The sequence below is a fragment of the Monomorium pharaonis genome, chromosome 5 (assembly GCF_013373865.1).
Source record: "Monomorium pharaonis isolate MP-MQ-018 chromosome 5, ASM1337386v2, whole genome shotgun sequence".
Lineage (NCBI taxonomy): Eukaryota > Metazoa > Arthropoda > Insecta > Hymenoptera > Formicidae > Monomorium > Monomorium pharaonis.
The window spans coordinates 29,315,082-29,329,001 of NC_050471.1; the positions used below are offsets into that span (position 1 = coordinate 29,315,082).

Genomic DNA, 13,920 nt, shown 5'->3' on the forward strand with positions numbered 1-13,920 from the left:
GCATTCTGTTAATAACGCGATTTGTTCGTCTCTTGCTACAATAACCTTTTGCCTTAATGATGCATATCATTAACATATTGACTGTCATGTTATACGTCATTGATGTATGAATAATTGAAATCCTTGTTTTACATCTCGCTATTTAGTATAATGAGAATTTTTTGTATAAATTAGATATTTTATTACAGAAAATTTAAATTATCTGTAATAGAAAACGTATTTGATTTTTTTTGAATTTCTTATGAGATCATGTTTCATTCATACAGATACATATATAGACAGCGTTGCAATTAATGTGTTAATATAATTATATTTGAAATGTAATTTTCTTCACAAGTTGAACGTTTGGTCACAAGAATTAGTAGAATTGAGAAAAGAATTTGATAGAAACTTTTTCTGTAAAATCAAATTTCTAGATCTTAAAGATAATTTTAAGGTAAAAAATGATTTAAAATGCAATAGAGTTAATTAATTCACAATGTATGGTAAATAAGAAAAGGTTAACGAGTTATAAGTGATATCCGGGGCATTCGATGTTGACTCTTTTCCTTTTTCGTTTTTACAACACTCTGTATAATTCCTTTGTAAATATTCATGCGTTAAAACATAATAATTGAAATACGAAATACCGTGACGTATATGTCATAATTAAAATCGAGAAAAAACTATAATAGATATAATAGAATCTTACATATGTACCATTTGTATATACAAACAAATAATCGATGTATCTTTAATTAATTTTAATATTTATAAAATATTTATAAAAACTGTATTATAGTAAAAGAGATGTATTATATATTTTTATTTTTAATATTATAATTTTCTCTTTTTTCCACACCTTTTTCCACTCTTTTTTTCTCTCTTTCCACCTTTTTGTGTCTCTCTCTCTCTCTCTTTCTCCTCTCTTCTTTCTTTTAAACGGAAGTACATAGAATTATAAAGTAATGAAAGCAAAAGCTAAAGAGCAACAATATGGCAATAATGAATAATTGTGGAATTTTACTTGCTTGCATTGTAATAGTCATTTGAATTGTATATAAAGAAGCTCCTCGTTAAGGGAGATCAGAGTTATTTTTCATGTGCGATCCAAACGATATCATAGTGATATTGTGAATGACAAAATATATATAGGTATAGTTAACAGAATAGAAAAAATAAATACGTAATATATGCACAGTTTTTTTAGATTATAAAAAAAAAAATTAAAATCATGGATGATAAAGAAGCACGTGGCTCGTGGAATGGTATTGACTCAGGCGAGGAGATTGTTATTTCTGGAATTGCTGGTAGATTTCCAAATTCAAACAATGTGCAACAGCTACGAGAAAATCTATTTAATAAAATCGATCTTGTCAGAATGGATCATGGCCGATGGAAAATAGGTGAATGATTTATGTATAATTATGATTTTATGTTTATGCCTGATTGCTAGAGTATGTTACTCTTTCTACAATAATTTGAGTGTATATGTATGTGTAATTACGTATCAATATATTAAAAAAGTGTTATATATAAATTAATTTTATATAAAAAAATTAACAATTAAGGTACATGTAAGTCTATCGATCTTTTATTAGAGCATCCGGATTTACCAAGCCGTATGGGAACAATTAACAATGTAGAAAAATTAGATGCGGATTTCTTTGGATTATCTTTCGAGCAAGCACATGCATTTTCGCCTGAGGCGAGAATGTTATTAGAACATTCTTACGAAGCAATTATTGATGCGGGGATTAACCCAAAACAATTACGAGGAAAAAATACTGCCGTAATCATAGGAATATCTTTTATTGAAACGCAAGAGAAATTTTTATATAACAATATTCAGGTAGAAAAATTATTAATATAACTATATATAAAAAAAATCTAATTAATTATTTATGTGTGGAAAATTGTAATGTGTTAAGATTTCGTAATTAGGTAGGCGATTTGAATGTTGTTGGATGTAGTAAATCTGCAACAGCAAACGCACTTTCACACTATTTGGATCTAAAAGGACCATCATATACGATCGATACAGCATGCAGTTCGAGTTTTTATGCCATGGCCGTTGGTTATGATTTTATCATGTCGGGTAAATGCGAGGACGCCATAATTGGCTGTGCAAATGTATGTTTTCATCCCATTTTAAACCTGCAATTTTCACGTCTAGGTATTTTTTAAATTAATCATATACTTAATGTATTACGCATATAAAATTAAAGAATCATATTCTCTTATTCAATAAAAAATAGATTCAATATTCACTGGGCTAACCTTGATAAAAATTTTTGTACTAAACTTTTTGCCAAATTAAAATGTTGCTTTTTAACGAGACAAATGATATTTTAATTTTTCTGAGTAAACTTTCAGATAAGTTTTATAACCAGGTTTATATTTAACAGACAAAAATAGAATAGGAATACGTTATTCTTGTTTAAATTTGGGGGAGATAGATTTTCTGAAGGTTTACTTTTTTCTACATATATACTCATTCAGTATAAATTGACACATATTTTGTATTCTTTGAGGTGTTTTGTCATCCGACGGTTACTGCAGACCTTATGACATCGCAGCAGATGGATATTCGCGTAGCGATACGATAGCAGTGGCATATTTACAGAAAGCAAAGAATGCAAAACGGATTTATGCCATATATCCGTATATTAAATTAAATAGCGATGGCTATAAAAAAGAAGGAATAACTTACCCATCGTCGTTTATGCAAAGTAATTTACTAACAGAATTTTACAATGAGTGCGAAATACCGATGTCTTGCTTGGATTACATTGAAGCACATGGTACCGCAACCAAAGTTGGGGATCCTCAGGAAGTCAAGGCTCTCCATGATGTTTTTTGTAAAAATAGAAAAACTCCATTAATGATTGGTTCTGTTAAATCTAATCTTGGTCACGCCGAGCCTGCGAGTGGTTTTACTCAGATAGTTAAGGTAAAACAAATAGTATTATTATTTTTTATTTTTAAACTTATTTTGTTTTTATTTATCCATACAATGTATAACAAATACACATACAAACAAAAAAGAAAATTTATTTTATATAAAAATTATTTGACAATAAAGTTATTTAAACAATAAGTAGCAAACTGTTACTAATTGCCATCATTTTGGTCAAGATAACGACAAATGATAATGTAATGTCAGATTAATTGCTATTTGGAAAGATTAATTAAAAGATTGAGAGTATTTTCCAGGATTGGTAATCACTGAAACTAAGATGATGAAATTTATATATATTATAGATAATATAATAAATAATTAATAAAAACTAATAATAAGTTAATTATTTGACCGATATATATTAATAAATTGATGTTAATTTTTTTAAGGTTCTAATAGCATTCGAAACTGGTTTTGTACCACCAAACATCAATTATACGTCACCACGGAACGATATAGATGCCTTAATAAATGGAACTGTTTGTGTGGTCACAGAACCAATGCCACTTAAAAATGGTATCATAGGTATCAATTCTTTTGGTTTTGGGGGATCTAGCGCTCATATGTTGTTAAAATGGAATAGCAAACAGAAAATTAAGAATCGATCAACAAATGATGATTTGCCTAGACTTGTAATACTATCTGGACGCACTGAAGAATCAGTGAAAATATTTTTAAACGACGTTAGTAGATATTTGAATACAATTTTAGCATTATTTTTAATAATTAAACACTATTTTATTCTTGTAATTTTTGTGTTAAAACATTTTTTTAATTTCAGGTTGTTAGTTATTCAACAGATATAGAATATATTCGTTTACTACACGACATCTATACTGACAGTATAGAGGGTCATCCATGGAGAGGATTTATTATACTTAATAACATGAAACAAGATAATTTAACAAAGGAGGTTCAAAATTGTGAAAGCATGAAAAGACCCGTTTGGTTTATATTTTCTGCTCTGGGCACGCAATGGCCAGGAATGGGTATATATATTTGATATTTTGTATGATATTTACAATAACATTTATATAATAATATTATTTTTAAATTAAAATTAGGTCAAGATTTATTAAAATTCGACGTCTTTGCAAATACGATAAGAAAGTGTGATATGGTTTTAAAACCGTATGGTATAAGTGTCACAGACATTTTGTCAGAGACAGATAGAAAAGTTTGCGAAAACGCGTTATACGCGTTTGTTGGCATTGTTGCTGTTCAGGTAAAATATATTTTTAAGATATACATTAAAATTATTATATTAATTATTATTTTATATACTTTATTACATATTTTTTATTGTTTCTTTAATATATGTAATTAATTTTTTAAGATATAATCCCCATTATAAAATTATTTACATATTTATAGATTGGCTTGGTAGACCTCTTGACATCCTTAGGAATTACTCCGGATTACATGATTAGTCATTCCGCTGGTGAACTCGGTTGTGCTTACGCGGATAAATGTCTCACCATTGAACAAACTATTTTGTCAGCATACTTTATAGGTTTGGCATGTGTCGAAGGAAAAGTAATTTGCAGCTCTATGGCACTTGTCAGTCTTGATTACGAAAGCCTAAAAAATATGTGTCCAACAGATATTGAAATAATATGTCGCAATAGCGAGAACAGCAGCATTGTATGTGGACCTACAGAATCCGTACAAAAATTTATAAAAAAATTACAGGTAGAATTAAATTTTATATTTCGTAAATGAATAAAAAATTTAATTTAATCTAATAATTTTCAAAATATTAAATTTTTTAATTATCTCACCTACACACGATAAATTATATATTTTTATATTATTAGCTTAATATTATTCACGTGAAAGAGATCTACTGCAACATACCGTATCACAGTTCTTATCTCGCACCCGTGAAAACTCAACTTTTGTTAAATTTAAACAATGTAATACCACGGCCGAAGAAACGAAGTTTAAAATGGATCAGTTCTTCAGTACCTTGTACGGAATGGTTCACTTCAGCGTCAAGCTTGTCATCGGCGGACTATCATACGCGTAGCATATTGAATACTGTCCTCTTTGAACAAATGACGCATTTAATTCCAAGTAATGCCGTGACTATCGAAATCGGACCAGACTGCATTTTACAACACATTTTGAAAGAATCTTTGCATCCAAAAGTGACAAACATTGTACTGAAACGACGCACTGAACAAAAAGTCGAAGTACTTTTACAAGGAATTGGCAGACTCTATAATTATGGTTTACAACCGCAAATCGCCAATCTGTACCCACCAGTCGAATTTCCAGTTAGTCGAGGAACTCCTATGATCTCTCCATCAATTAGGTACATGTTATTATCATAGTTATAATGAAATGTTTATATATAAGAAAAAAGTATGTGTATTGTTGGATACTGTAAAATTTGGCATAGCAGCCCAGCAAACACAGAACATTGCAGCAACATTACGGCAATTTTGTAATATTGTTGTAATATTGCTACAATGTTATAACATTGCCTCAACGTTGCTGCTATGTTCTGTGTTTATTGGGAGGTTACTTTCTTCTTTTTTTTCCTTTCATATAAGTTGTTATATAAAATATTATATAAGTTGTATAAAATATTTAATGTTTGTGAGAAACTTTTAGAAGCTTTTTATTTCTAAAAACTTAAAAACCCGAAAACTTGAAATTCTGAAACTTTTTTTGATATGCAAATATCTTATATTTTTTTCAAATGTTATACGACTATGTATAAAGATTTAGTTAGATATTTTTTGGTAGTCAAAAATTGATAATTCCAATTTGGTGCATTCAACCCTTTTTAGTAGATTTTATATAGAAAAAAGTTATAAATGTATTTATAATTTTTAAATTATAATTTAAAAATTATTTTAGCAGATTATATTTTTCTTAGTACAACAAATTGTAATGTTTAGTTTTTAAGAAATGAGGGGGTACCGTTTTAAGAGATCTGTAATAAATGCGCTTTTTTAAAATAATAATATAATAAAAGACATTTTAATGTGATTAGATGGGATCATTCCAAAGATTGGTTTATATCGAGTTACAAATCACACAAGTATAGTAAATCCAGAGAAAGGCATGTCAAAATCTTACTTAGCGATGAGGACTATGATTATATGAGTGGACATGTAATAGATGGAAGAAGTTTATTACCAGCAACCGGTTATCTTGCACTTGTTTGGGAAACTGTAGGCATGATGAAAGGATTAATGTATTCAACAATACCGATAACATTTCAAGACGTAAACTTTATTCGTGCTACCCATTTATCAAGCAATGAAGCTACAAAATTAACAATTTCGATACAGAAAGGTAATTACAATTCATTTAATTTTAAATCATCTTAAGAACAAGATAGATAAAAAATATATGTAATAATATGTCAAAAATATATAAAAATGTTCCAGATGGAAAGTTTGAAATAATCGAAGGAAAGAGCATTGTAGTAACAGGTAGAATAAAGCTATCGAATCCAGATCAAGAAATGACTTCTACAGATACATTACCAGAAAATGAGGAAGAAGAATATTTGACTGCACGAGATATCTATAAAGAATTAAAATTGCGTGGTTACCAATACAGTGGTTGGTTTCGTGGATTACACAGCGCATCTATTTCAGGCAACAAAGGACATATCATTTGGAAAGGAAATTGGGTAACATTTATGGATAACATGCTACAAATGCATATTATCGGATATGACACTCGGAATTTGTATGTTCCTACGAGTATTCGGAAACTCGTGATTAATCCTACACTTCATACTAACAAGCTACATCATAAAGAGAGCGACATGATTGCTGCAACAAACAAAGATAAACGCAAGTATTTTTTAGATATTAAGTGTTTTGCTTTGATATATAAATAGCGTAAGAAAATTTCTGTAATAAAATGCATTATTTTAGATGTCTTATTACCGATACAAGTATACAGAGAGATAGACACGATTAAAGCAGGTGGAATAGAGATACAAGGCCTTAAAGCTACTCAGATTTCTCGTCGGAAATTAAACCAAGATGCTGTTATCGAGCAGTACAGATTCGTAGCTCATCAAGATCGCGCTGAGATTCCTTTAAATGAAGTGATTCGGATATCGGCGCAACTCGCGCTGGAAGATCATCAAATCACTAAAGTGAAAGCCATTGAGTTAGTAGAAGATGTCGACGATGTTACATTGGAATATCTTTCTTCTTCGTTACTGATTCAAGCTTTTGAGGATATGCCATTAATACAAACAAATATTACTTTATTAACATCGCCGAATCGTTTTAGTTCAGAAGGCTTATCACAAAATATTTTAATCGCTGATATGAACAAACCAACTATAAACGATAAAGTCTTAATAGTTGCCGGATTTAATCTTTTGTCTAAACAACAAACTTCTTTAGAGCGACTTTTGTCATTTCTAAAAGAGGGTGGCTATCTGTTAACGCGTGAAAAGTGCGACATTTGTGACTATAGCAAGTATCAGCAACAATACGAATTAAACGTTATTCTTAAAAAGCACACCGATAAAGAAATAATTGTACTTCTGAAAAAAAATGTATATGTGAAGAAACGGATTGTTGTTCATATAAGTAATAATAACTTTAACTGGTTAAATGATTTAAAACCGTTTGTAAGTGGCAAAAACAAACTCGAGGAGGATAGTAGAATTATAATTGTTGGAGAGGGAGACATTGAATGTGGCCTGTTGGGTTTTGTTAACTGTTTGAGAAAAGAACCAGGTGGAGAACTTGTTAGGGGTGTGCTTATTCAAGACAAGGAGGCTCCAAAATTTTCTCTTCAAGATCCTTTCTATTTACAACAATTGGAAAAAGACACGACTATTAATGTATTACGATCTGATAGAATCTGGGGATCGTACAGACATTTACGATTACCACAACAGAAAGCCGAACCTGTTTCTACCGCTCACGTTAGCCAAACGGTATGTACAAAAATATTTTCAAAGTACGTCGATGATTTATTGATGTGCATAATAACATTATGTACGTTCACGCATTTTAATTTTTGACATTTTATGTACAATTTTTAAAAACTATTATACTGTATATTGTATAATATAATTGACTTTTGTAGGTTCGTGGTGATTTGAGTACATTTTGTTGGATGGAAAATAATCGAGCTATTGAATTTTCTATAAAAGATTTGGTGTCTGTGGTTTACTCATCTCTGAATTTTAGAGATGTCATGTTTGCGACGGGTAAATTAATACTTAATATGGCTATTTCCCGGGGACGATTATTTGAATACATTCCTCTTGGAATGGAGTACGTTGGATTCGACGCTACCGGGCAACGAGTAATGGGACTTCATGATACTGAGTAAATAATTTTTCTTAAAAGCAGTTATATTTTTTAAAGTAAGAAAATCGTAAGTAATTTAAAACCAATTTTTTAGTTGTATAGCAAACGTTGTTGTAAAAAATAAAGATTTATGTTGGAAAGTACCGGACGCATGGACATTTGAAGAGGCTGCCTCAGTTCCATGCGTTTATAGTACAGTTTACTTTGCCTTGTACATTTATGGAAAAATGAGAAAAGGCGATAAAGTACTTATACACTCTGGTACTGGCGGCATTGGACAGGCAGCTATTCATCTCGCTCTCAAAGAAGGATGCGAAGTGTTCACTACTGTAGGCACAAGCGAGAAACGAAATTTTATTAAAAAAGTGTTTCCTACAATTTTGGATGAACATATTGGAAATTCTCGAGATACCAGCTTTGAACAAATGATAATGCGACAAACGAACGGTCGTGGCGTTGACATCGTGTTAAATTCACTGGCGGAGGAAAAGCTAATCGCCTCCGTTCGTTGTTTGGCTCAAAACGGTTGTTTTTTAGAGATTGGAAAGTTTGATCTTGTTTCTAACAATCCTCTTTATATTTCTGCGTTTCAGAAAGGTATTAGCTTTCATGGAATTTTATTAGATAATATATTTATTGGTGATCACAAGTATAAATCCATATTACGCAAAATGATAACCGATGGTCTTAAGAACGGAACCATCAAACCTATTCAAGTAAAAGTTTTCCCGAAAAAAGATATTGAAGAAGCTTTTAGATACATGGCAAGTGGAAAACACATGGGAAAGGTATGTTTGTAGTTATTAAGAACATAGAAAATTATTTTTCTACTATAGTGTTACATAGAAATATTTTATACATAATATATATTTATTTTTAATATATTAATATGTTCACGTAATATTCATAGATTATTATAAATATTCGGGAAAGAAACAAACCTTTAGATGAATCCATTATCGCATATCGTCGTTATTATTGTCTCAGGAACAAAAGTTATATTATATTGGGGGGTTTGGGTGGATTTGGTTTGGAGTTAACAGACTGGCTAATATTTCGTGGTGCTAGAAACATAGTATTGGTTTCACGAAATGGGATACAAAACGGTTATCAACGCATGAAGATTCGATTATGGGAATCGTATGGTGTAAATGTGCTAATCATCAAGAATATCGATGTCGCTGATCCCAAAGGTTGTGAATACCTTTTGCGAACTGCGGAAAACGAAGCACCAGTGGACGCGATATTTAACCTCGGTGTGGTGTTGAAAGATAATGTTCTAAAGAATCAAACGGTGGAAACGTTTGCAGAGTCTTTTCAGTCAAAGGCCCGAGCGACGCAAACTTTGGATAAACTTTCCAGAAAGTTTTGTCCCAAACTGAGGCATTTCGTAGTATTCTCTTCCGTTTCCTGTGGAAGAGGCAATGCTGGACAAACGAATTATGGCATGGCTAACTCAGTTATGGAAAGAGTGTGTGAAAAGAGAGCGGAGGAAGGATTACCCGGATTGGCAATTCAATGGGGAGCTGTTGGTGACGTGGGTCTCGTCGCTGACATGCAGGAGGACGATAAGGAATTGATTATCGGTGGTACTTTACAACAAAAGATATCCTGCTGTCTTGACAAACTCGATAAATTTTTACTTCAAAGCCACCCTGTTGTGAGTAGTATGGTGGTAGCTGAAAAGAAATTGGGATCTATCGGACATAGTAGTCCAATAGAAGCTGTCGCCAGTATTTTAGGTAGATGTATACTTACTTTTTTCTTTTACATATTATTTATTCAGTTTTATTTTACGTAACCAGTAGTAGTACATTATAGTTCAAGTCAAAATAACTTTTTATTTATATTACAGATATAAAAGACATGAAAGTTGTAAGTCAAAATACATCTCTGGCTGAACTTGGAATGGACTCCATGATGAACGTAGAAGTCAAACAAACTTTGGAACGAGAATTTGACATTTTTCTCACTTCACAAGAGATATCTAATCTCACCTTTGCAAAACTTAATAAGATGTTTAATATAAACGTCAGTGATAACAATACACAGAATAAAAAGGATCTTGATGCAAAAGAGTCAGATTTCATAAGACTTTTAGTTGGTGTTGTAAAAGACAAAGATTTTATTTCAGACATCTGTTTCGAACTTTCGACTAAAAATCAGAATACTACGACTGAAGTTTTTCTTATACCGGGAATTGATGGATGTGGAGCAGTATTTAATTTTTTAGCAGCAAATATTAAATTTTCCGCAACATCTTTGCGTTATAGCATAAATAATATCGATGCAACAGATGTCATATTAGAAGCAACTGATCGTCTTACTAATGTAAGCAAACGCACTAATAATTTTATATTTTAATTATATGGAGTTATTATTTTATTTTATAAGACCTAAAATTTAAGAAATATTTTACTGTTTACTTTTATTATTTTTACAGCACATATTACCAAAATTAACAGGCGGAAAAGACTTTGTAATGGTAGGATACTCCTTCGGGTCTATTATTGCAATTGAGTTAACAAGAAGATTGGAATCCTTGAATTTTAAAGGCCGTTTGGTTCTTGTCGACGGCGCTCCTGAACAAATAAGAATGTTGTACACACATTTTACATCAAATTCTAACGATACGGATCTTCAGTTTGTTGTTTTGACTAATATTATAGAACTTTATTCACCAGGATCTAGTAAAAAGGTATAATTGTTTTCTCAATTATATAAGTTAAAATTTATTGTACATTTATGATATATTTTTATATTCTTTGTGGAAATTATTATCAATATTATTTTTTATTTTATAGTTTTGTAACTTATGAGTTTTTGTTTTAATAAATTCTTATGTTTGTGTATAAAAAAATGTTTAATTTAATAGATTGTAATGGAACTGGAGAAATGTAATACCTGGGAGGAACGATATAATATTTTTGCAAGATCGTTTTTAGTTATGAATACGTCACTATCCCCAATAAATTTAAAGACGCTGTGTACCACAGTTTACAAATATTTATCCGCTATTCGGCACTACGACCCTTCGTTGTTACCACCAATTAAATCTCCTATAATTTTGCTAAAATCTACGTATCCGTTGCATATACCAATGATGGAAGAAGATTATGGTTTACATAAGGTATTTTTAGAAAGTTACGTTAATTTATATTTTGTTGTAGTAAGCCAAGTTTATCAAAAATTTTGGGATTAATAAAAAATATAATTATTTAAGGTAACTCAGAATGTAGTTCAAGTACATTACGTCAACGGTACTCATGTGACAATATTGAAAAACGAAAAGGTGTCAGCTGCTATTAACGGGGAATCACCCTTTATCATTTAAGGTTATAATTTATTACAATATTGAAAAACAAAAAATGTCAGCTGCAGTAAAACAACTGGGAACAGGTACTTACAATTTTATGTTATAATTTATAAAAATTTGATAATTTATATTAGTAAAATTGTAATCATTTATAATATTTATTATAAATAAGGAAAAAATGTAAATAATAAAATAAAAGAAATAAATAAAATAAATAATAAAATGAAATGTATTGTTTATTTTTTATGGTTATTTTATTATGATTTATCATGATTCTTGTTTTCTCTATCCGCTTCTGGGATACTTTAAAAATTAAAATATTTGAATACAAAAATAAATAAAAGTATCAATTAAAAATCATAATTTTGTATTATCATAATTTAGATATATATATTATTTTTAAATAAATGTTATTTATAACACACACACACACACACACACACACACACACACAGCATATCTACAATTTTGTTATTAATTTACATAAAATTTTTCTTATTTTATTTAAAGTTAAAATAAAAAATTACGCGTGTAGTATGCCAGTTATATTCTATTAGAAGAAATAATGAGAAAATGCATATTTGCTTTCTTCGAGTTTTCCACGTAATTAAACTTGATAATTAGATGTAGATGATTTGAGACACAATATATTAATGAGTTACCTTTGAAATGTAATTTTTTCCACAAAGAATACATAAATATTTTCCGTAAGAATATGTAAATTTTTAATAATAGTGACACGTTAAAGATTCTTAAGTAAAGAAACAATAAATATTAATAAAATGATATGCAGAATATTCAATTGAAACAAAATGTAAATTTAATGGAAAATGAGAAATACTCGATATGTCATTGGTTTTTTCCGTTTTTATATTTTTACAATTGTCTTGAGCTGGTCCTACAATGGAAACGCAGAACGCATATCATAGGTTACGAACGCGGATACGACAGTCAAACAAAAGTGTTAATAATATCACTGACGCTGTGACGCTTCTAATAGGTTACCGCATCCGCGACCTGTAATCTGCATTTGCGTCTATTGTAGAATGGGCTTTACATATTTTTACATATTTTTACACTCAGAAACTTGCGCTCTAATCGTTTAAGACTAAATACGCAGCACTGGCAAACGCGAATTACAACACCCTGCTAAAGCAACTTCAATGTGAAAACGGAGCAATAATGTAATCATAATCCCTCACTTTCGAAAATACATCCTCTTAGTTTAATAGCTCTAGGTCTAAAACAACATGTCAGGACATGACATTTTTCTTTTCGATCTTCTTAATATAACCAACTGGAAACAACTATTTACAATTTTATGTTATAATCAATAAAAAAATTGATAATTTATGTTAGTAATATTGTAATTATTTATAATATTTATCATAAACAAGGATAAAAATGTAAATAATAAGATAAAAGAGATAAATAAAATAAATGATAAAATAATTGTTTATTTTTTATAGTTATTTTATTATGATTTATCATGGTTCTTGTCTTCTCTATCTGCTTTTGGAACATTTTGATCACTTGATAAAAATTAAAATATTAGATTACAAAGAATAATCGATTAAAAATCGATTATTCTTTGTAATCTAATATTTTAATTAGTATTAAAATGCAAGAAAGGCAGTTGATTACATCAGCAACGTTAAAAAATTGGAAAGAATAGAACATCTGGGCAAGAAAAGATTAATCAGTAAAGTGGTATCTGTAATATTTAATATTGACGTATACCCTTTTTTCTTTTTCGTTTTACATAAACCTCATTTATACAACTTTTTTACATTTGTATAATTTTTAGAACAGAATGGTGAAGTAGGTTCAAATTCATTAAAAGGAATTATTGATTCAATCAGGAAGATAATGAATCTTTAAAATATGTATATTACATGTATATTGTACATATGTACATATATTGTTTATACATATATTTATAAACAAAAACAAATGTTTCATGTATCTTTGATTAATTTTATTTATTTGCATTAAGTTATGTATGCATAAACAAGAAGTATTCATGGATAATCACGAGAATGCGTACGATCTTTCGAAGTCAAGCAACGTCGGCGATGGTTGACACATGGATAGGTGACCGTTTTTTCAGATATAGAGATTAACAGGTACGATTCTGACTTGGCTGAAACATGTTGTTATAGTCTTCTTTCTCTTACAAAATTACCTTAGACATAATTAGAATTTTTTATTTTTTGTTTAAGTTTTTTTTAATTCTTAGAAACTCTTAAAAATACTTAGAAATATAAAAAAATTTTCTAAATTAATCAGAATTTTTCATTTTTTTTAATTTTCCGGGAAATGTTTTAATTCTTATAAAAAATCGGAACATTTATCAA

The 13,920-nt window shown here is 29.7% G+C and overlaps 1 protein-coding gene across 1 annotated transcript; it reads left to right on the forward strand.

Annotated features, from left to right (window-relative positions):
* Window positions 1–911: 911 nt before the first annotated feature.
* On the forward strand, window positions 912–11,609 carry LOC105836966 (fatty acid synthase). The gene is made up of 19 exons (XM_036287655.1): window positions 912–1,385; window positions 1,581–1,831; window positions 1,924–2,155; window positions 2,514–2,932; window positions 3,331–3,624; window positions 3,723–3,930; window positions 4,006–4,166; window positions 4,316–4,633; window positions 4,759–5,258; window positions 5,946–6,250; window positions 6,346–6,759; window positions 6,844–7,868; window positions 8,021–8,265; window positions 8,342–9,035; window positions 9,158–9,989; window positions 10,103–10,578; window positions 10,691–10,945; window positions 11,123–11,377; window positions 11,471–11,609. Exons 1-19 carry the CDS (start codon window positions 1,214–1,216, stop codon window positions 11,579–11,581), a joined length of 7,167 nt encoding a protein of 2,388 aa, XP_036143548.1. The 5' UTR covers window positions 912–1,213; the 3' UTR covers window positions 11,582–11,609.
* The last annotated feature ends 2,311 nt before the right edge of the window (window positions 11,610–13,920 follow it).

What these genes read in the sequence shown, in the direction of transcription:
- LOC105836966 (XM_036287655.1), top strand. Translation starts at nt 1,214, where the DNA reads ATGGATGATAAAGAAGCACGTGGCTCGTGGAATGGTATTGACTCAGGC. An exon ending in AATTTATAAAAAAATTACAG is followed by an intron (nt 4,634 to 4,758) that starts GTAGAATTAAAT and finishes TTATATTATTAG; the next exon opens with CTTAATATTATTCACGTGAA. An exon ending in GTGGAAAACACATGGGAAAG is followed by an intron (nt 9,036 to 9,157) that starts GTATGTTTGTAG and finishes TAATATTCATAG; the next exon opens with ATTATTATAAATATTCGGGA.